Source organism: Myripristis murdjan, chromosome 13 (assembly GCF_902150065.1).
Source record: "Myripristis murdjan chromosome 13, fMyrMur1.1, whole genome shotgun sequence".
Lineage (NCBI taxonomy): Eukaryota > Metazoa > Chordata > Actinopteri > Holocentriformes > Holocentridae > Myripristis > Myripristis murdjan.
The window spans coordinates 40635914-40658742 of record NC_043992.1 but is presented as its reverse complement, the minus strand read 5'-3'; the positions used below and the strand labels follow the sequence as shown (position 1 = coordinate 40658742).

At 43.4% G+C, this 22829-nt stretch overlaps 1 protein-coding gene across 1 annotated transcript in view; it reads left to right on the top strand.

Moving 5' to 3' along the window:
- LOC115369784 (protein NLRC3-like) overlaps window positions 1-22829 on the top strand; it is a gene marked incomplete at its 5' end in the record, with an annotated part of 79721 nt that overhangs the window by 44295 nt on the left and 12597 nt on the right. Inside the window, 2 exons of the mRNA XM_030066450.1 lie at window positions 6287-6333; window positions 16873-17372. Coding sequence (XP_029922310.1) covers window positions 6287-6333; window positions 16873-17372 — 547 coding nt within the window. The remainder of the gene's footprint in view (window positions 1-6286; window positions 6334-16872; window positions 17373-22829) is intronic.

Here is a 22829-nt window from a genome sequence, read left to right as displayed (position 1 = left end):
CCCATAGATCGGCCTATTAAATCTTTACGTTTTTCAATTTTAAAAAAAGATGAAATACCAGCTTTGAATGGCTTAAATATAGTTCCAAAGACTTTTTACAAAGATATTCATTGAAGGGAGAACATTTTACTATTTTCAGATACTTTTATTATCAAAAATTGTGTTGAACAAGCCCCACATGAACAATTTGAACATAAAACAAATCAAAAATATGATGTGCAAAAAGGCAGTATCATCATGTCATCATGTTTAGCTTTAAGGTGCTTCCATAGGTTGGTTGTGTTTTTTGCTTTTTGCTTGCTTGATCCCTGGCTCACAGAAGCTGCACAAATATTACAGACTGCTTCACCAGTGACATCCTTGGTGACGTAGTCCCACACCATACTGCATCCACCTTCTTTTGCCATCTGTAAAAAAAACAAAGTAAGACGTAATATGTATTAGTTAAAAAATATTGTTACAAATCTGTCTAGTTACGTGGGCCATTTTGAAACTCAGATATTAAGCATTTGTCTTACTTGTGTTCACATGAATATGGCGTGTACACTCCTGGCCACTTCATTAGACTAAATCTATTACTTTTAAAATGCTGTTGACTGTAAGAAAGCTGATAATTCTTCTTTATGGTTATTATTGAGGTGGTAGTGGGTGTTGGTGTGAGGAGCATCATGTTGAGGTGTCTGATATTTTGTCAACCCCACTTACATGCATCAGAGGGTCAAAATACTGTGAACACCTCTCAATATACTGCTCTCCACACCAACAGCAACACCCACTATCCTCTCAGTAAACATAAAGAAGTCTCTCTGACAGTGTCAACATGTACAAAGTAAGACATTTATTAAAGTAGAATTCATGGCAGGGCTGTTATTGCTGTGCATTACATTGCACAGTGTCTAATGAAGTGGTCAGTGAGTGTATTTAATGAATTATTATCTGTAGGTAATAGGTAGGTGGATAAACAGCGTCTTAAGTCTCTGGTAAAACATGATTTCCTCTGATGTCCTCTAAACGTGCTTTCACATTTTCTTTCCTCCATGAAGTTAGAACTTCGTCCAGAAACGCTTTTTCCTCCTCAACGCCACAAGTTAAAAAACACAGTCTGTGTGCTGCTGTAAATAAATGCAGCCCACAGGGTTTCTGCATGGCGACGACGCGTTATCCTAATGTGCTCCGGTCTTATCTAGTGTGCTAGCAAAGTGCTTAGCAAGGTAATATTGAAGCTAGGTTATCCTGACTTTAGCTTGCTAACATATCAGTCAAGTGTGACAGACACAGCGAGGCTCGCCATGGGGAATGGGAAACTTACTGAGTTATTGTTTATTTCCCAAACTAGTTATGAACTTACCATTGAGGCAAACCGCTGGGCTCAGTAAATGCGCTGTGGACTCTTCAGTATTCTCACTACTTCTCTCTGCTGTGGGGGGACTGTGGAGCGGGACGTGAAAGGAGTCGGAGCGCCCTCTACTGGATACGTAACGCAAAGAAAACACCATATTCCCTGCATTTAACCAGTGAAAAATAAGTGTTAACATCAGCGTCAATCAGCCAACTTTTGGCCGATTACCGATTATTCTCTAATGGCTATAACCGATTTATCGGTCGGGCCCTAGTCTGGATAGGGTGGCCATACGTCCGGATTTAGGCCGGACAGTCTGGAATTTAAATGCCTTGTCCGGCGTCCGGCACAGTCTCAAACCGGACGCTTATTTGTCCTCCTTTTTGGATTTGCACTTGAACGCAAAGCTGCATATCGTCCAATGGTGTAAGACAGGCCCGGACTGTACATCGTGGGAACTGGGAGATTTTTCTTTTTCGTCATAGACTTTTAAATTACAATCCAAAAAGTGCATTCATTGGATGCGCGTTAGTTTTTCTCCTCCTGCGCTGCTGTGTGCTCATGCCGGTGTGTGTGTGTGTGTGTGTGTGTGTGTGTGTGTGTGTGACTGAGGAGCACACACCCACCGGCGCTGTCTGAAGCGTAGCGCGGCGAGAACAAAGTTAAAACAGCAGCGCACTGACATAGATTGTGTAACAAAGCGAAGAGTTGCCACTCTGCTCTATTTTCACTGGCTAACAGCAGCACACTGGCTTAGCTTGTCTATTCAGAGAAGAGGTATCACTTCGGCTTTTTTTCCAATCTAAGTTCTCACATGCATACTACTGCTCATTCATTGGTAGCTGAATTGTTAGGTCTGTTTGATAAGTAATTTACATTTTTAAAATAAGAATAATAATTTAACGTATTGTTACATAAAAAATCCAACATGATGCAGGTCAAAGACTAAAACAAGACTATTGACTAAAACTAGACTAAAATATTTGGATTTTCTTCGACTAAAACTAGACTAAAATGCCAAAACTTTTCGTCGACTAAAATGTGACTAAACAAAAAAGAATACAAGTTGACTAAATATGACTAAAACTAGTCATTTGACACAAGACTAAGACTAAAACTAAATTGAATTTAACATTGGTATCCCCCAGACTTCACTTGCAGGGGGTTGCAGACTTCTCTGACTTACCCACAATTCATTGCAATATGGACATGACATTATAGATTTTCCAGTTTCCAACTAAAAACCAAAACTAACTTATTATGAGAGTGTAAAACAGCTACTGTATTAAAATGTTACTTGAATCATGTAGGCCAGCAATAATATTCAACCACATCATGATGCAGAAATATGTAGAGGTATAGGCTTTAGAGAAATCAAACCAAAATGCATTTTATTATTGCAGCCTGTCCACTCTCCCTCTCTCTGCTCTCCTTTGGGTTTAGAGATTAGACACTGACACAGACTATGAGGTCATGGGATTCATGACGCGTGAGTGCCGACCAATTTTGTTCTCACCACCTTGTGTATGTTTGTGAATCAGAATCATTCTAAACTGACAGGCGCGTGCTCGCAATTTGTGATTAGCATACTACCACGCCCCCATTTCTCCATATATGGAAACCGCTAGCCTTCCTTCATGAATGAAGGAAGCTGTTACGTGAGGAGAGAAGTAGAAATTTCACAGTTTGTTAGAAGCGATGGTGCCAAGAAGCAAAAAAAACAAAAGAACTTTACAACCACAGAAATCGAAACAATTGTGTGCGAGGTGGAAGCCAGAAAAGGAATACTTTTCCAGAGTATTTCCTCGGGGGTGACCATGGTAAAAAAAAAAAAAAAAATTAAAGCTGCAAGCAGCGTTGGACGGGCCCTCGCCCCCCCGTGCACGTCGGGGATGGCGGCGTGTCGAAGCGCAGACAATTCGTCCATTTGTTCCAGTTTTAAGGGTATTTTTCTGTGCTTTTATTGTGAAAGAGTTTTGGGCTTTTATTTTGAAAGGCCGCGGAAGTCCTAGTGTGTGACCGACAGGACTAATGGCAGCTGCTGCATGATCACACCAAAATGCAGGCACACACACTCACTCACTCACTCACTCACTCACACAAACACACACACACACACACACACACACACACACATGCACGTGCACACACACACACACACACACACACACACGACGCCAACAAAAACCCACTGGTAGTACATTCGCTGCTGGTGCCCCTCTGGCCACTAGCAGCGCCCCTCCAGCAGATGGTGCCCTTAGCATGTCCTAGTGTGTGACTGACTTGAGTACTGGCAGCTGTGGCATGATCACACCAAAATGCAGGCAGACAGAGAAATCCTCATTCAATCCAATGGAGAAATCCATAAAACTCACCCCTGTTTGAGGTGTCACAGCTCGGTCACCGTTTGAGTTACAGACTTGACAGTTTTAGTTTGAGAGTGTTTTCTGCTCCCTCTGAGCTCTTACAATGGGTGTGTATTGCGCATTCCTGAGGCAGCTAGAGTGAGTCACATGTCCAGGCAGAGTGCAGAGCAGAGCACACCAGAGTCAAAAACCTTTGAAAACTCTTCACAGCTCCCACAAACTTGGTCCAATTCACATCAAAACTACATATTTTTGTAGGAATTTTTGTCCTCTTTCCATCTGCATAGTTTTCAAAGCCGTCAGACTTTTACTTTAGACTCCAGGGGCTTAATTAGTGCCAAGTGTCAGCCTCTTCACACCAAACTCCATGGGAAAAAATGAGGTTTTGGCTCTGGCCACTCCGACTTTGAGGGCTTATAAAATCCAAACGAATCGAGTAATGACGGAGTCTTTAGCAACTTTTGTTCAGCACTGTGTCCTCTGTCATCTGTTAAATTTTCAAGCCACTGCCATTTACGCCCTGGGAGGAGATAGATTTTGTTCAAAGCGGAATTTTGGGCGAGAACGTGAACATTCCAACGCAAATTGCGGACTTCCTGTTGGTTTTAGAGGGGGGGTGTCAGCGCGTGATTTGTAGGGCTTGATGAGACCTACATTTCGGCGTTGGTTTGGTCTTTCTAGCACATTCCTGTGGGCTGCAGCGGCTGCCTTTGTGTGCCTAGGTGGCGCTACCGAGCCCATTTTTGCACTTAGGGGGTCCGTTTGTCCATTTTATCAAATTTTTCGCCAGACCTGGCCCGCGTGCCGAATTTGGTAAGTTTTGGAGCATGTTTAGGGGGTCAAATTAAGGTTTATTTTGACGTAATAATAATAAGAAAGGAGAAGAAGGAGAAGAAAAAACACTACAAATAACAATAGGGCTTCGCGCTGTTTCAGCGCTCGGGCCCTAAAAATGATATTTGGATAGCAATAACCAAGGCTGTTAACGTAGTATCCCTGGAGAAGTGCACTGTGGCCCAGGTGAAAAAAAAGTGGTTCGACATAAAAGTTGATGTCAAAAAACGCATTATGGACCAGAGGAAAAAGAAGGAGACTGGTGGAGGACAAGGTCCACCTGATCTAACCCCACACAGTAGTTTTTGACATAGACGGTAGGAGTAGTAACCGGGAAGGGCGCAAGGCAGTAATTTCGCCTCGGGCGGCAACATAGGCAGAACCACCACTGACGCCACAGGATGAGAGACGAGCAGCAATAATTGGACAAACATCCATTCATGGAGCATGTCCACAAAATGAAGGTGAAAGTGATGACATCCAAGGAGAACCCAAAGTAACTGTACTGTTATATTTGCAATTATGTGTGTTCCTAATGAACAGGCACAAGTCAATCTGAAAAACATTTGATTCAAATGAAAAAGGCAAATCCATTTGCAACAATTTAACAACTTAATTGTCACAATGATGAGGGTGAAAGTGTGTCAATTTCATGGTTATTTAGTACATCTGGCCAATATATTAGTATATTAATTATTTTTTAAAAAAGTTAATTAAATCTCTTTTTAATGAATGTGGTTTTATATACTCTGCATGTATTTAAAAGGTGTGTATTTGCATTTTCTAAGTCAGTTTGTCCTTCCTCATTTGTGCGTACGCATGGACTGAGGCAGTTCTAAATTTGTTCGCAGAGTAAGAGCAAATTCAGGTAAGAAAATATTGATGAATCCCAGATTTGTGCGTCAAACGATCGTACGCACAGTTTAAGCACAGATTTGTGCGTACGCACTGTTTGTGAATGAGGCCCATTGTTCTTATATTTGCCTCTTCATGAAAACGTTAATCTCATAGGTGTGCATGTAGTTCCAACAGATTGTTCTGTCTCTCTGTCTTGTCACTGTGAAACTGGAGATACTGGAGAATTTGACTGAACCATTTTTGAAATATAACAAGTCACCCTCAGTTGTCAACCTGCTGAATGAAACATGCAGCAAGCTGCTCTTCATCTGGAGACAATGTCAACCTCCCAGAGATCAATTCTACATCTTACATGTACTAGACTGCTGAATATTTGTAGGCAAAAATGAAAATTTTGCTATAATTTTTGATCAGTATCAAAGAAATGGCTCCAGCCATGCATACAGCTTCATGTCACTGAACAGATTCCTAAGCTGTGTAGGTTTCTGTGAAAACACAAAGCAGATGATGTGGTGGACTGATTGTGTTTGTGATGGTGTGCAGGCTGTCAGGCTGTCTGCTCACACAGGAAGGCTGTGCTTCTCTGGCCTCAGCTCTGAGCTCCAACCCCTCCCATCTGAGAGAGCTGGACCTGAGCTACAATCATCCAGGAGACTCAGGAGTGAAGCTGCTCTCTGCTGGACTGGAGGATCCAACCTGGAGACTGAAGACTCTCAGGTATGGAGAGACACACACAATGTCCTCTAGAGGGCTGAGGAATATTGGTTCATGTTTTAATGGTGGATATGAGTGATGTGGTCTGCTAAATCCTTCATAGGGAAGGTTATTTACTGCCCATGTTTCCATCCTCAAAGATAATCTGCTGCTCTGACTCTGTTTCTTCCTCCAGGGTGGACCATGGTGGAGAGCAGTGGCTGAAACCAGGACTGAGGAAGTGTAAGTGTGGATTTACTTTAATTTAATTTAATGTAACAGGGACAGTGCACATTAATTAACATTTCTGTAAATGCACCAGAATTTGCTAAAAGGCTATGTTGAGAATAGTGTGTTTCTGAATATCTGCTGGGACCTCTCTGCCCTGGACAGCAGCTCCGGGCAGAGAGCAGACTGGACACACAGATTTCTTGTTTTGCCTTTTATACAGGGAACTTTGGCATTACAGATGAATGGAGCTTTACAAAGTTGTGAATGGATAATCTTTGAGCAGGACAAGAAAATATTCATTCATTCATTCATTCATTCATCTTCTAAACCGCTTATCCTCACAAGGGTCGCAGGGGGTTGCTGGAGCCTGTCCCAGCACACAGAGGGCGGAAGGCAGTGAAACACCCTGGACAGGTCGCCAGTCCATCGCAGGGCACAAGAAAATATAAAGAATACAATTATTTCTACATGAATGAAATAACTGCATCAATCATGCTGAAATGTGCAGTGCAAATAGATGGCTAATAGAATGGTACATTAGAATAAACGGAGCAACGTAACACACGGCAACTTACTCTTCACTAACACACTCATTGGACAATACGCCGGAGACTGACGGTGCTATGACTCCTCCCACCGTCTCTTCAATGTGAACACATTAGGACCCCAACAGTGCTGCCTACAATAAGTGCCTGACTGAAAAGAGAAGGACCTGCGACGTCCTGAAAAGTGCCTGAACAAAATGTAATCCACGTAAGCTCCTGCTAACAAAGGCTGAGAGGGGAGGAGCCACACCATGAACAACTCTGTCAGTCACACACACATCTGCATACCTGAGCAGGTTTTCCAGCTCAGGAACTTCTATTTCCTTCAAAGTGGGCGCTGGTGGAAGTGATGCGGCCTCTTATCAAGAGTCTCCAGTGTTTGTTTCTCCAATAACTGTAGTGGCTTCAGTGCTGTGGAATCAGCCTGTGAGCAGCTTGTTAAAGCACAGCTAATGTGAGAGAGGATCACTGACTGCAGCAACATCTTAGCAGCTTGACTTGACATGGAGTTCCTCATGAGCCTCAAATTCAACAAACTCAGTTTGACTCTGACAGACTTTTTCTCCCCGAGCCTTGAAGGAGAGATGGCAGTGGATCGTAACGCTGAGATCCTTCAATTCTGTTGCGACTTGTTCCCACTTCTGTTTGTCTCCTGAACACAAAGCAGCAAACATTCAGCTGTTTAGATGCTGCAGCTGCAGTTTCTGCTGTTCGTTCTCAGCTGCTTTTACCTGCTGAACCAAACCAAATCACATTTGATGGGTCACAGGTGTAGCCTATCACCATAGTCGGCGCTAGGGCATCAGGAATGGGGAAGCTAAACAAAAAAAAAAAAAAAATGTTACCCAGCAGCAGCAGACTGACACTTATAATAATAAAGGCTTCATCTTGCTAACAAGACCCAATGAACCCTATTTAACTGAGCATTACACTCAAAATTACAATAATATTTCATATAGGCTAGGCTGATATTGCTGATGTCGTCAAACTGAGATGGCGCAGCAGAATAATTCATTCATTCTTTACACAGATTAATACTCATTATACTGTAGTAGCCCATATTAATTCATTAATTATAAAACGGGTGCTTCCCATCCTTGAATGTGATTGGCTGAGCCGCGTTCCATGCCGTTGTAAAATCAGTATAACCCACTGGCAGACCGCAGCACAAAATATCCCTGCGCCAGTGTAAACGGACATAGCGTTGCCTAGCAACCAACTACTCTGCGCTCCACTTCCTCGTTAGGTCACATTTGTTTCAAGACTTTTGTCAACAAAATGTCAGACTTTGTGGTGAATTTTGATTTGCTGGGTGGCCTGAGCCTGGATGAGTGGTTGGAGGAGGTGCTTGGTGTCTGTTAAAAGACGCTGAATTCACCACCAGCAACAATGTTTTCACCGGTGTGGTAAAGAAACTCCGCCGAGAAGGACGTGACAAATCTTCCCACCACCAAGCCATAACCGAGGCAGACTGCCAGAAGATGAAGCACTTTCAGGCACGAAGTTCAAACACACCTTGGGGGCTTGTCTGTAAAGTCTGGTTTGACGTGCAGCTTCATATGGGACGCAGGGCGAACGAGGGCAACCGCAAATTAAAGACTGACTCCTTCAGCATTCGCCACGAGGAAAATGGCCTAAAATATGTCGCCCTGTCTTTGAACAAATGCACAAAAAATCTCGAAGATGCTGCCGAAAAAACATAGAAAGCCTGTGGGGATTCATATATGAGCAGCCGGATAACCCACTGTGTCCGGTGGCCTCCCTGGAGAAATAGCCTACCTCTCCCTGCTGCCTCCTGATCCTCCTGCCTTTTATCTCCACACAAAGTGGACACAGTGGGCTCTAGTTTTGCAGACCCGGCGAGGCGGGGACACAGCGCAGCTGCGCTTCGCCAACTGAGTGAGGCCAGGTGGATTTTGCAAGTTTGGCACGCCGTGCTCGGTGGCACAAGGACTCCGCCATCCCTCCTGCCGGCGGAGGGGAGGAGAGAAGGCATGGAGTGGGTTTGACACAGCCGATTCACATTTAACCAATCAAATGAGCCCCTGTCCTCGCCTTTAAAATGCGCTGGGCGAAGGCGTAATGAACGTTAACACAGTTGACATGGAGGAAGAGAGCAGCAGCAGCAACACACACTCAGGACAATGAGGCCAGTCTTGACTGCTGGAATGTTGCTGGAGCTACCTGCCATCCGTCTGTCCATCCATCCATCCATCTGTCCATCCATGCATCTATCCTTACATTCGTCTTCCTCATTCCCGTCTTTCCATTACCTACCTGCCTCACATCTCTCTTTTTCCAGTTCTGTCACCGTCTGTTAAAGTTATTGATTTTTACGAGCAAATATAAATTTAACTGTGAAGCCCCCATTTTTAATGAATGTTTTTACCTCAAAGGATAATCCTCACCATATTCAAATAAATAGCCTACATGTTTGTTTTGCAACTTTCAACTCCATCACTTACCCCAATGGCAAATTTCCTTTGGCTTGGATGTGGCCCAAATGAACAGCAAAGATGTGGCCCAGTTACAGAAGTGAATGACGGCCCATATCTGGCCCAGGTATATGAAAGCTGTGTTTGAACCATAACATAGCCAGACCTCTGCCACAGCTGGACCAACACCAAAAGATCATATGGCTTACAGCTGGGCCTCATACGGCACGCCTGTATGGCTGAGTTCTGGTAAAGCCTAATGGCTCTTATGTGGCCCACATGTGGCTCACAGACCAAAAGCCAGATTTTACCCAGAAGCTAAACTAATTTACACCAAACCTTTTACCTGGCTCACTTTCGGAAGTGAATGATGGGCCACATCTGGCCCTAGGGTCTATTAGCTTTAACTGAACCATAACAAAACCAGACTTCTACCAGGAGTGAACTAAATATGGTCCTTATGTGGCCTTCATATCGTTGACAGAGTGACATTACTTGAAGTGAATGACAGGTCTGCTGGCACCAAATAACAATAATAATTTTAGTGCAATATGAGCAGTGATTAAGTCGCCCTGTATATGGATCACTTTAACCATCCATGATATGTATGAAAATGAAACACACAAGTTTTGCTTCAAAGTTTTATTTCAAAATGTAGTGCAAACAAAAATGAACAGTACAAAAAATATGAACAGTATGTAACTATAAATGAACAGTTTAAATTGAGCTGAACTGTCAGCTCCAGCTCTTTTCTTTTCATTAGCAGTTTTTTCTCTCTTTTCTCCCACCATCTCTGTCACCAGCCAGATGAAGCCATGTCTGAGACTGAGGAAGTCACTGGGTTTCTTCTAACAGCACCTTCACAATGCAGAACATTAGAAAGAGTAGTGTTATTGTAGCTTTTGATATAATGTAATGCACTGCAAATTTTCAAAAAGTTTTTATATTTCATAAACTGTATGTATGACTTCCAGCTGAATCAGTCAGTCACTTGTCAGATGCATAGAGAGGGAGAAGACAGGCCAAGGAGTGTCACCTCTCACGGGACACTGGTTGCATCACTACAGAAAAGTACTGTGATTGGTTCGTTGCGGCCAGGGGATTGTGGGATTTGTAGTTCTTGAAAGACCACACTTAAGCTAGGTTACTCGCTAAACCAGTCTCCCGGTCCTCACACACACTTTTGAGGGCAAAGGTGAGTGAAATGTTTGCACTAAGAGAAGCACATAGAAACTGAAAGATGGCCACTCGACCATATATTCATGTTGGTGGACGGGCAGAGGCGCCGCGCATAGATCTCTGGCTTCATTACTCGCTAACGTTAGCAGCTAATCACCACTGACACACCTCAGCTGCGTTAGCACCCAATGTTAGCAGCTAATATAATTTATATACGGTATATAAATTATATTAGCTGCTAAAGCCCAGTGTGGTATTACCACAGTGGCATTAGCAGCTAAGCTGCTAATATAATTTATATACCACACGGGAGCTGCGTTAGCTGCTAATATAATTTATATACCACACGGGAGCTGCGTTAGCTGCTAATATAATTTATATACTGTGCTTCATATGGCTTCATATAGACACAGGTGCTGTGTTAGCAGCCAATGTTAGTAACGTTTAAAGTTAGCGATCGCTTTTAGCAAAATCAGACATTAGAGATCATTAAAGTTGAATCAAACATTTTCATCCTAAAAGCAGCAGGCTTAGCGAGGATGCTAACGCAGCCATAAGCCTGTGTCTAGTCACCGCCTTCACACGTCTTAAAGAAGAACAGACTTCTGTTTGGCTAATCATCTTATAGTTTTCTCCTCCAAAGACCAAAGGTTTTGTGGAACCATAACTTAGTGAGAATAAAATCGCCATTTATTATCATTAGTTCAACAAAATTTAAAAGGTTTAAAATTCACTTACCAAGCCAGTTGAAAGATGAGAGGAGCCAGGGGAAAAATTAGGCAAATAAGGTCCTGGTCATGTGCTGCAAAAGCCTCCACTCTGCCACCTGGGCAGGTGTCAGAGTGTATGGCCAAACTGAAGGTTAGGATGTGGCCCACATGTGTTCTGCCATATCACATTTGCCAGTTACAAGTCAGGTGTGGCCCAAAAGTAAAATCTGTTATCTGGGCCAAGCGCTTCAATTACAGAACTGTCCCAGAGGAGAAATCCCCTCCATTTTTGAAGGTATGGCCAAACCAATGTGGTTATGATGTGGCCCTCATGTGTTTTGCCGAATCACATCTCAGCCAGAGGAACCAGCTAGATGCCACATGTGGCCCAAAAGTCAATGCTATCAGGGTACTGATGCAACAACACACTAGAGATTAAAACAAAGGTTGAAGTTTTTACATTCGCTGTTCTAAACGCCCAGAGTCTGGCAAGGAACTGATGCATTTTACATTTTCAATTTGTGTGGAGTCAGGGTTTCCCCTAAACAAAAAATTGGCACCTGTCGGACAACGTGACCGGCAGGTTTTCAATTTACCGGACAAATGTTTGAAATTCCGGTCAAATATTATCTGGATTTATTGAGCTTAAAATTATATGCAGGCTATATAAGAATATCAAGGCATGTCAATTTATAGCGTAATCTTTTTATTGAAAAGAGGCTGTATCAAATTAAATGAGTGCCGTCAACTGACTCACGTGCGTAGCTTCTAAAATAAATCAATAAATATTGCACAAGCCTGTGCTCTTTTAACATCAACATTGCATACAATTGCAAACAATTGCAACTACAATTTGCAAACAAAAAAAAGGCTCATACCATTTTAATAACGCGGCGTGCTGCCAACTTGAAATCAAATAGATGCAATAAAAACTTAATTCAGCAGCTGAATTAAAATCAAAAGTCTCAAGTGTCTCTCCACAACTTGCAATGCGCATCAGTCTTGTGACCTTGTTCTCCCCCAGGCGACTTCGCTGAGCTGTTTTGATCCGGTTCTGCAGAGAGAAACCTCTCTCTCTCTCTCTCTCTCTCTCTCTCTCTCTCTCTCTCTCTCTGGTACACCGGAGACAGGGATCACGCAGTCTATTTTTTTTTTTTTTTAAATAATAATAATAATAAATAAAATTACGTGGAAATTGACTGTTTTAATAAAATTCAAATTGTGAATATTTTCACCGGACATTTACAAATTACAAATTAGTCCAGTGATTACCGGATAACGGAAACCCAGAGTGGAATATTTATATATATGGAAGAAGAACTGTGTAGTTGGGCGGCATGGTGGTGCAGTGGTTAGCACTGTCGCCTCACAGTGAGAAGGTCCTGGGTTCGATTCCCACCCAAGGTCCTTTCTGTGTGGAGTTTGCATGTTCTCCCTGTGTCTGCTTGGGTTTCCTCCCACCGTCCAAAGACATGCAGGTCAGGTGAATTGGAGAAGCTAAATTGTCCCTGTGTGTGGATGTCAGTGTTTGTCTGTCTGCCCTGCGATGGACTGGCGACCTGTCCAGGATGTCTCGCTGCCTTCGCCCTATGAGCGCTGGGATTGGCGACCCTAGTGAGGATAAGCGGTTTAGAAGATGAATGAATGAACTGTGTAGTTTTTTTTTTTTTTTTTTTTTATTTACACAAGTGCTGTATTACAATTACAAAAACATCCAGAAAAAGGAACAAACATACATACAACATAAAAGCAGACAGCCCCCCCCACACACACACACACAAAAAAAAAAAAAAAAAAAAAAAAAACGCCAGCCGTTCAGGATATTACTAACAAACAGCAATATAGCCATGGTTCATCAATGCAGGAATACACATTCCATTACCTGGGATAAATATTAACACTTTCAAGCACACGGTTTGTTCTGATAGCTTTCTTATTTTTACAGTCTTTAATTGTAGCCGCGTACTGCTGCAATTCCAAAACAAAAAGATCAGCGTTTGGTTTGTAATCAGTCCATTTTTTTTTGTGTATATGAAATTTGCCAAGCAATAAGATTAGCTGTACAAAAAAAACTATATGATCATCCAAATGACCTCCGAAATAAATGAAAATGTCCTTTTCCTGTAAAAGAATTACTTGTCCTGTTTTTGTTCTTATATAGTGTTGTACATCACTCCATTATGAACTGTGTAGTTAACAGGAGCAGCTCCAGACACCATGACTGGAAAAAAGACATCACCGTACTGGACACACTGTTTGACTGACAGGTGATCAGGTTGGGTTTCCATGACGCTGCCAAACGGTGCCAATCTCCTTTGACCTGACATCAGATGTGACGGACAGTCGATATGGAGATACATTTATGTGCTGATTGAGATGGTAGCATTGAATAGTGGTTTTTGTGGGTATTTATTGTTAATGTGCCTGACAGTCTGTGAGGTTGTGGTGACGTGTGCGCACTGCCCGCCTGTCAGCCAAACTTCCACTGAGCCGGCTCCGCTCCGCCTTGTGCTGACAGTAGACGTGGTTTCAGATGGTGAGCTTTTGGCGCACCTCGGCGAAGCCTTTTGGCACGAAACTGTCACTGTGCCAAGCTGAATCTGTAGACACCTCCCCCCGCTGCGCCGCCACTCCCATCTTTGCTCACCTCTGTCTTTGAAACTTGCAAACCGTCCGCCTCTCCCGTGTCACCGGTTGAAACTAGCTCTGCGCGGGGTTCGCCTCACTGCACCACCCCGCGCTGCGCCGGGAAACTAGAGCCCAGTGTGACAGCGCCGATGTATGGTAAATTAACAGTATACTTTTATTATTATTGTTATTGTTACAACCGATGTTAGTCATAGGCCTACGTCTGAGCAAAAACGCACCTGTCGCCAAACGCACACCACCAAAAGAGGAGTCCAAACATAACTGAACACTATTTTAACAATTGCGCTATTAATGGAAATATCCAATTCAACATTAACGAGCCCAAATAGCCTGATGTGACATGATGATGGCACTAGATGAAAAAGCAATCTTAGCGTCTGTGTTGCTTGGCAACCGTTCTGTCCACTCTATCTTGCTTGGTGGAAGAATGAATAGTTCTCAGTTTTATTGTTGCATTATTACCAATAAATTATTGATTTTTTTTTTTTTCTTGTGTGTTTATTTTATGGGCTATATGTAGGGTAACCGTTTAATATTAGAACGCCCATCAGCTAGGGCTGGGCGAAATACCGAAAATTTACCGATACCGAAATATATGACGATAACCGACGTCACTTTGCTCATGTCGGTCTGTTCGGTATTTTAAAAAAACAAAATAAAAGTCGTCTTTGTCTTTTTTGGCTGTGTAGGCAGGCATGTTCATGTCCCTTTAAGACGCTGTACTACGTGTCCAGCGTGTGTGGTCACGTGACTCCACCCCTCCAGTCTGCAACAAGAAGGGAACAGTGTTGCCAACTTGGCGACTTTCTCGCTAAATCTGGTGACTTTCCAACTCTCCATGGCGACTTTTTTTGTCAAAAGCGACTAGAGACAAATCTAGTGACTTTTCCTGGTGTTACTGGAGACTTTTCTGGTATTTTGGAGACTGAAAGCTCGTGTCGTTCCTCTGCAGTTCCTGTTCTCAGCGAGCAGCGGGTGCTGCCGCGAGCCCCTCCCCCGCCCCAAAGTCCTCCCAGGCGGTCACAGCCTCCAGCTGCAGTCAGGAGAGGAGCAGAGAGGAGACCCACCACTCCGCCTGCAGGCAGCAGATGAATCACACATGCACAAAGCCGCGTTGATCGCGCCCTTATTCCTCTCCTACAGCGCCCATTACAGTCCATTACAATCACATGCAAATCGCAAATTATGCAAATTAGGCGATGACGTCATTTGGCGACTTCTAGCGACTTTTAGGAGAGCCAATAGCTACTTTCCTTACTGAGGAGTTGGCAACACTGGAAGGGAAAGAGACACTGAGGATGGAGGACGGCTCAAATGTAGAAGCGGCTCGAAGTCGATTCAGTCGAGGACGACTTGCTTATCATATTTTATACTTTAAACTTGGTTTGACTGTCAGTGGTTCAATAAATTTAACTTAAAGTATTTCATATGTATTTTCTTCAGTTATTCTCAGACAGAGTTAGAGTTGCACTTCTCAGGATGCAAACTTGTCGCCTTTCGGCTCCAATCTCTGTGTTTTTGGTCAGTCGGGTCATTTACGTGAATCGTGTAGTTTGGAAGAGACGCCTGGCCTCCGAGTCCCATGGAAAGTTTTAACGTTAGTTTGAAGGAACCGCCTCACGTTAAATTAGACCTTGTATAACGTTATGCTTCGAGCAAAGTGGCTAACGTTAGTTAGCAAGACAAGCGGGCCATATGATGCTGGAATGTCCATCAGCAAGATAGCAAACTAATTAGCCAGCTAACGTTAGCTAGTGCTAATGGTAATTCCAGCATGGTCTGCTTGTCTTGCTAACTAACGTTAGCCATTTAGCTCTAAGCATATGCTTGCTATGTAAGGGCCTAGTCTTCCTGCAATAAATAGGTCCAGGGAGGCATACTGTCAATATCACTGTCAATTAACAAAAAAACAACAATAAAATAAATATTTATAGGCTATAGCCTTATTTTAGTGACAATTTTGGGGAAGCTAAGCTTCTCCTAGCCTCTTAATAGCGCCGCCTATGTCTATCACAACAACAGCCTCCAGACGCTGTTGGACGTTCCACTAGACGTTTTTCTCTTCGTCTCATGGCCCACCGGCCCACCGGGGAAATCCCCGGGGTGTGTGTGTAATGTGGGGCGAGCCGGGTGCACTGCGGGACCGCGTCTTCCTCCAGTGCCTTTTTTTCCTTTCGCCCTTTCCGCACCACCTTCCCTCTTAATTAATTAATTTCTTAACTTGCGCCTCCTCTCCTTTCCTCCACAGACACACACACACACGAGTCGCGACACCACCTCCTCAACTCGCTGCCTGTGTTTACAGTGCACTCGGACTGTTGGGGCGGGTGTTCATCAAAACAAACCAATCAGGTCTTGAGCTCTTCACAGGCTGCTGGCCCCTGATTGGCCTGTCCGTCTCTCTGACTCAAAAAAAAAGGTCAGACTGGCGAGGCAGCCGGACCAGACCGGCCTGACAGCTGATTGGCCTGGCTGGCGACCTGTCTGAAAAAAAAAAAAAAAAAAAAAGACAGACAGGCCACCAGGCCAGTGACAGGCCGGCGGTTCTCCTGATGTGCAGTCCGGGCCTGGCAGCAGTAACACTTCATGTCTGTTCTGCAGGATGAATGTTTTCTTCAGCGGCTGTGTTCATGGTTTTGACAGCAGAAATATTAGTTTGGAGAAATGTGCAAAATCAAATGAGACAAACTTCATGTCATTATGTCAGAAAAAGCAAACAATGAAGCGCTGCAACAAGCAGTGTTTGTGAAAAATGATCTGAAAAATGATCTGAATACAGAAATATTCACATCTGTATCCAGAAATCTGTAAAGTGTAAATGTAGTTTAGTTTGTGTAGAAATGGCTCTTCCAGATGTGAAGTGAATTTCCACAGCAGTTTGTGACGTCCATTCATTCAGATCCTGCTGTGAATGAAGAGGACGGCTGACACCATGTGTCATCATCAAAGAGTTAACAAATCAATAATCAAACTGTGAATCAATCAGCAGATAATAACCACAGCAGGTCTGTTGTGTCTTGTTCTCTCCATCAGATTCCTGTGAACTCAAACTGGACACAAACACAGCAAACAGAGAACTCGTCCTGTCTGAGGACAACAGGAAGGTGACATGGGGGAGAGAGGAGCAGCCATATCCTGATCACCCAGAGAGGTTTGACTCCTGCCTACAGATCCTGTGTAGTGATGGTCTGACTGGTCGCTGCTACTGGGAGGTCGAGTGGAAAGGATGGGTTTCTATAGGAGTGACTTACAGAGGAATCAGCAGGAGAGGAGACAGTGAAGACTGTGAGCTTGGAAAGAACGAAAACTCCTGGAGTCTGGACTGCTATGGTTCTGATGGTTTCTCTGCCTGGCACAACAACAGAGAGACACCCATCTCTGTCCCCCCCTCCTCCTCCTCCTCTGACAGAGTGGCAGTGTATCTGGACTGGCCTGCTGGCTCTCTGTCCTTCTACAGCGTCTCCTCTGACTCACTGATCCACCTCCACACCTTCAGCAGCTCCTTCACTGAACCTCTGTACCCGGGCTTTGGGGTTGGGTTTGGGTCAGTGTCTCTGTGTCAGATCTGAGGAGTGAGAGTCACACACACACACACACACACACACACGCACACACAATCTCTCTCACACACACACACATGTACGCACTCTCACACACACACACATGCACGCACACACACACACACGCACACACACACACGCACTCTCACACACACACACACACAAACATACTCACACACAAACACACACACACACACACACTCACACACTCACACACACACACACATACGCACACACACACACACACACTCTCACACACACACACACACACACACACACACACACACACACACACACTCAACATAAATACTAAATGAATGGTTTGATCTGCATCAGTGAGGATTTTTCTCTGTTGATTCATTTGATTTCATGTTGTTGTTTTTTGTTTTTTCTGTGCAAATGAACTCTTAACTGTCATTTTCTAATCAAGTTCAGTCAGTTTGTAAAAAGTTTCTGCCAACAACAAACAAGTCAGTTCCAACAAACCACATCCAGACCTTTTGGTTTTGGCAGTGCGTCCACACTGAAGTCTGAGTTCTTCTTCAGCGTCACAGTCACTGCTTTCTTACTCACTAACTGTTAGAAAGTCTCTCTGGCTTGGTGACAAAATGACAACTCTGATTTCTGTCTCTGGACTTTCCAAGGAGAAATTCATCTCACATTTACTTCAGTGTGAAAACAGATGATCGAATATTTTATAGCAGTTTGATTTCACTCAGTGTTCAGATTTCACATGGAGAGGATGTGTAATATATTAATGGTTGGAACAGATCTTGTATTAAATTGTTGAAACTGACTGGGAAAGCCATTTTTGAAATGTGGAATATGAGTGTATGAATATGAGAATGATGCTCTGCGTCCACAGGGTCGGACATCTCCACGCTGCCCTTCCATTGTCTGTGCTGGCAGCGGTGTGATGCATTCTGGGAGCGTGGCGTTCATCAGGGTTAGCCCTAACCCTAACTAGGGCTGAACGATTAATTGCATTTGCAAAACCAACTATTAATTTGTTTTTACTTGATCAGTGACTCAAACCAACTGATCGATCGACTGATCGTTTCAGCACTGAAAGGCAAACTTACCTTTCTTTCCCAGTCAGCTGTTTCTCCAGGTCTCTGTGAGGAGTCTGACCGCCCGAACTGAGAGAGAGAGAGAGAGAGAGAGAGAGACAGACAGACAGAGAGAGAGAGACAGAGAGAGAGAGAGAGAGAGAGAGGTGCGTAATCTGTTGTGTAATCCAGCAGCAGGAGAAAATGTCTTTGATTTTTGTCAGTCAGTTTATTTAGTTGTTCATCTGTCCACAGTGAAGACTTTTTTTAAATGGTCTGATGTAGGGTTGGGAACCGGAACCAGTCCTGAAAAAGAACCGGTTCCGAAATTGAAGAAATGGAGCCGGATCCATCATTTTCCCAAAACCGGTTCCCGTAACGATTCCTGGAATTTCTCATCTGCATTCATTTTGCTCAGTTGTGGCGCTGAAGCGACTGTGGTGACGTCACGTCTCCTACAAGACTGAGCGGCTCGGGGTGGACACGCCCCCCCCTGCACCGCTATGAAGAATGACGGACCGTCATAACCAAGCGAGGCAGGAGGAGGAGTGCAGCCCCGCAGCGAAACCAAACAATGTCCAAGCCAGAAAAATGCAAACGCTCCAAAGTGTGCTTGTGCTTTCAGAGAGCTGAAAATGAGCACAACTTAACTAGGGCCCTATAATTTCCTCGAACACGGAATCGCGGACTTAGAAAAACAACTGCACCGGCACCGGACGAGTCCAGAAGGCAAAGAAACTTTCCAGCTACAGCAGAGCACTGACATAGATTGTCTAACAGAGTGAAGAGCTGCCACTCCGCTCTATTTTCACTGGCTAACAGCAGCACACTGACAGTTTAGCTTGTCAGTGAAGAGGTATCACTTTGGCTTATTTTTCATATTCAATCTATGTTATCACAGGCATACTCCTGCTCATTCATTGGTAGTTGAATTGTTAGGTCTGTTTGATAAGTAATTTACATTTTTAAAACATATAATAATTTAACATATTGTTAAATTATTGGAGTCAAGCTTACTATTAAACATCTACTCCTTCAAGATAAATTATTATGTTTATGTTTTTTTTATTAGAACCCGTCCGATCCGATCCTTAAGCCCAAGCTATCTCATATATCCTCAACTTCACTTTGCGCGACATGCCGTAACACAGACGAGCTGTCGCCATGGTTGCCATGTGCCTGTGTTTTCGTCACGTGAGCAGAAGCCTGCAGAGCTGTAGTCACGTCCTCCGTTAACTTTACGTTAACGGATGACAAAAGCGCAACGTTTGCAATATGAGTGTCTCAAGGGGTGGTAGCAATACTGGACGTTTTAACACAACGGACTTAATAAAGCATCTGAAGAAGCATCATGGAAACGAGTACAGAGACTTTTTACAGGCGAGTGCAAAGAAAAGCGAACTGTTTTTGTTTTGGTGCAGCAAATCTTAGGTTCCCCAAAGCAGGTTTAGTGAAAACTCTGAGTCTGTTGACCCTGAAATGAGGGAAACTCTGAGTTTTCCGTTTCACAGAGGGAGGTAAGTCAAAGCAGAGACAGAGGGGTAACTCTAGCCTGTTTCACAGAGGGAGGTAACTCAAAGCAGAGACAGAGGGGTAACTCCAGCCTGTTTCCCAGAGGGAGGGAACTCAAAGCAGAGACAGAGGGGGAACTCTAGCCTGTTTCACAGAGGGAGGTAACTTAAGCTCTCGGTCAGTTACCGCAGTAACAGACTCCGGTAAACTAACCTGGTCAGGACCAGGTTTTTCTCATGAAACCTCCAGTTTCTCTCTGTGTCCGCCCTCTTTCAGCCACACACCGTATTTAACTTCCTCATTCATTCAGTCAGCAGGCGAGTTTTGGCGTGGCGTATTAGTTCTGCCGTCTGTTATTTATAAATAAATAAAAAAACAGTCAGTAGGCCTTTATTAGAAGTCCATTAGTAGTTAGATGGCGTCTTTTTTTCACGAACATGGCATGTCCTCTCGACAACGATCCCGTGGATGAAGGTGCAGTGTTACTGCGCAGAGAATTAAATATTCGTCGGGAGATGGTTATAAGACCGCGCAGAGATGTTTTAGCATTTCCAGACAATTATCTTTTTGAGCGTTACCGTTCCACGTCACCCAAATGAAATAAATTAATAAGCCAGCAGTAATTCAAGCAGTTTTCCCCTGTAATATTATTGTGATTGCAACGGACTACATTTAAACTTACGCATTGACCCGAGCAGCAATGTTCTCCCACGCCGTCTCCCTCTCCTTTGCCGCTGCAGCGGTGTTGCAATTAATAAAAAAAAAAAAAAAAAAAAACATGTTCTAACTCGCTGTATGAATGCATTAAGATTTCCAATTCAACTGGGGTGAAAAACACAGCCCGACGTTTCCCCGTTGCCATGTGAGCTTTAAGTTTAAGCCACAGCAGTTACACATGACTTCAGTTGTTGTCACATATTTTCCTTCTTTCTTTAGGGGACCAGAATAGCTGTTGTACAGTGAATGTGGTGTTTTTAGATGTCAGTATCAAGCAAATTACATCCACGTATTATTAACAACTTTTAGAGCGACAAAAAGAATCAGATCGGTATCGGCCGATCCTCAAGGCTGCAGTATTGGTATCGGTATCGGATGTGAAAAAGTGGTATAGAGCCATCCCTAGTCTGTACTTAGTTACAACTTACTCAACTGCTGTTAAATTGGCTCTAAATTAATCGTTCATTAATATAATGTTACATTTTCCTATAGAAAGTTCAGATAAGAGTAAGACCAGCAGCAACAGTCAAGTCAATCCATTCAAGCTGGAAGCAGCTTGTTGTTTATTACTTGTTTATTTTAAGTATAATGGTGTCATAAAAAAAAATACAAAAATGTATATATTTGGAACCGTTATCGGAACCGGAATCGTTAAGAGGGAATCGTTAAGGAATCAGAATCATTAAAAAGGCCATCTGCTTTGAATTGATGCAGCTCACTCCCCTGCAGTGTCCACAGGCTGGGGAGCATTCCATATTGTTTTTTTTACAACTGCATCTCAGGGTGCAAAATGGCAGCCATTTTGAAATTTCTAAGTGGTTACTTGTCAAGTGACCCATGGAGACAGCTCATCCCAATTTTCATGCTAGTATCATTGGTCTTTTTCAAAACTTTCCCCCAGTGGGATTCTTTGGGGCTTTTTTTCCTTCCCATGTTGAGGATACAAAATCAGTTGAGTTTGTTTCTGTTGCAATTTGTTGAAAACTTATTTGGCTTAAAATTCCTGGACTACTGAGCAATGTCAGCACACTGCCTTCATTTTATCCACTTGTCTTTGTCCGCTGCAAGATTTGAGCAGGAAGCCGAAGTATTCCCACACAGGAGATTTTAACGAAAAGGGACGCTCTTCAAGCTCTAGTTTCTCGCTGGTGCCGGTTTCAGCAGCTTTAGCCGTAGCCATGACATCAGTGGCGTGTCGGTCGCCAATGAAACGGCTCTTAAAGCCGGAGACGAGAGAAAGAGAGCAAGGAGCCACAAGGAGAGCCAACACAAACGCGCTGGAAAGGTGTAGTTAAGAAAATGAGTGACAATAGGAAAGGGAGTGAAATCTGGACCCATTTCAATTTTATTGACAATACAAAGGCAGAGTGTGGAGTTGGCAAGAGAAAAATCTCTCATTGAGCCGCTCCACAGACAACCTGCACAGCCACATGACAACTGTCCACCCGCCAGTGCAATGGGAAGAAAAAACACAAGCAATCGAACCTGATATCAATGAAGGTGAAGTGAGTCTGCTGCTGCTGCTGCTGCTGCTGCTGCTGCTGCTGCTGCTGCAGTGTCTATGGCAATTCAGATCAACTTTAAATAGTTAAAAGTTCGTTTTTGTATTTTATAATATATTTTTTGTAGCACTATGTAGAGTGAATAAATAGGCATATTTATATAATAAACATATATAAATAAAAAAACAAACAACGCATGTTTTTTTGTACATTAATACTAATAATTTTGCGCATAATTTTACATTATTGTTGGTAATAATTAATTTAAACAACAAAAAAAATCTGAAGAGCTGCTTGGGAGCCGAAAGAGCCGGCTCTTTTTAGTGAGCCGAGCCAAAAGAGCCAGTTCTCTAAAAAGAGCCGGAGTTCCCATCACTAATGCCATCAGTGCTCAGGCTTCAGGTGTAGTGTCTTATGCTTCTTCTACCAGAGACTAGACGCTTCCATGGCGTACTGCTGCCCTCTACTGTTGTGCACGTGTAGCTGCAGGTGGATATGGATAAATGAAAAGATACATGTATGAATACATGTATCGTTTCACCCCTGGTTCCCTCTAAATGTTGCTGGCAAATACCCCAATATTCTTTCCCAAGTCCATTTTTAAAAGCCCAGACCAAGGCATTTCTTCTTTTATATGGCATAAAGGCTCA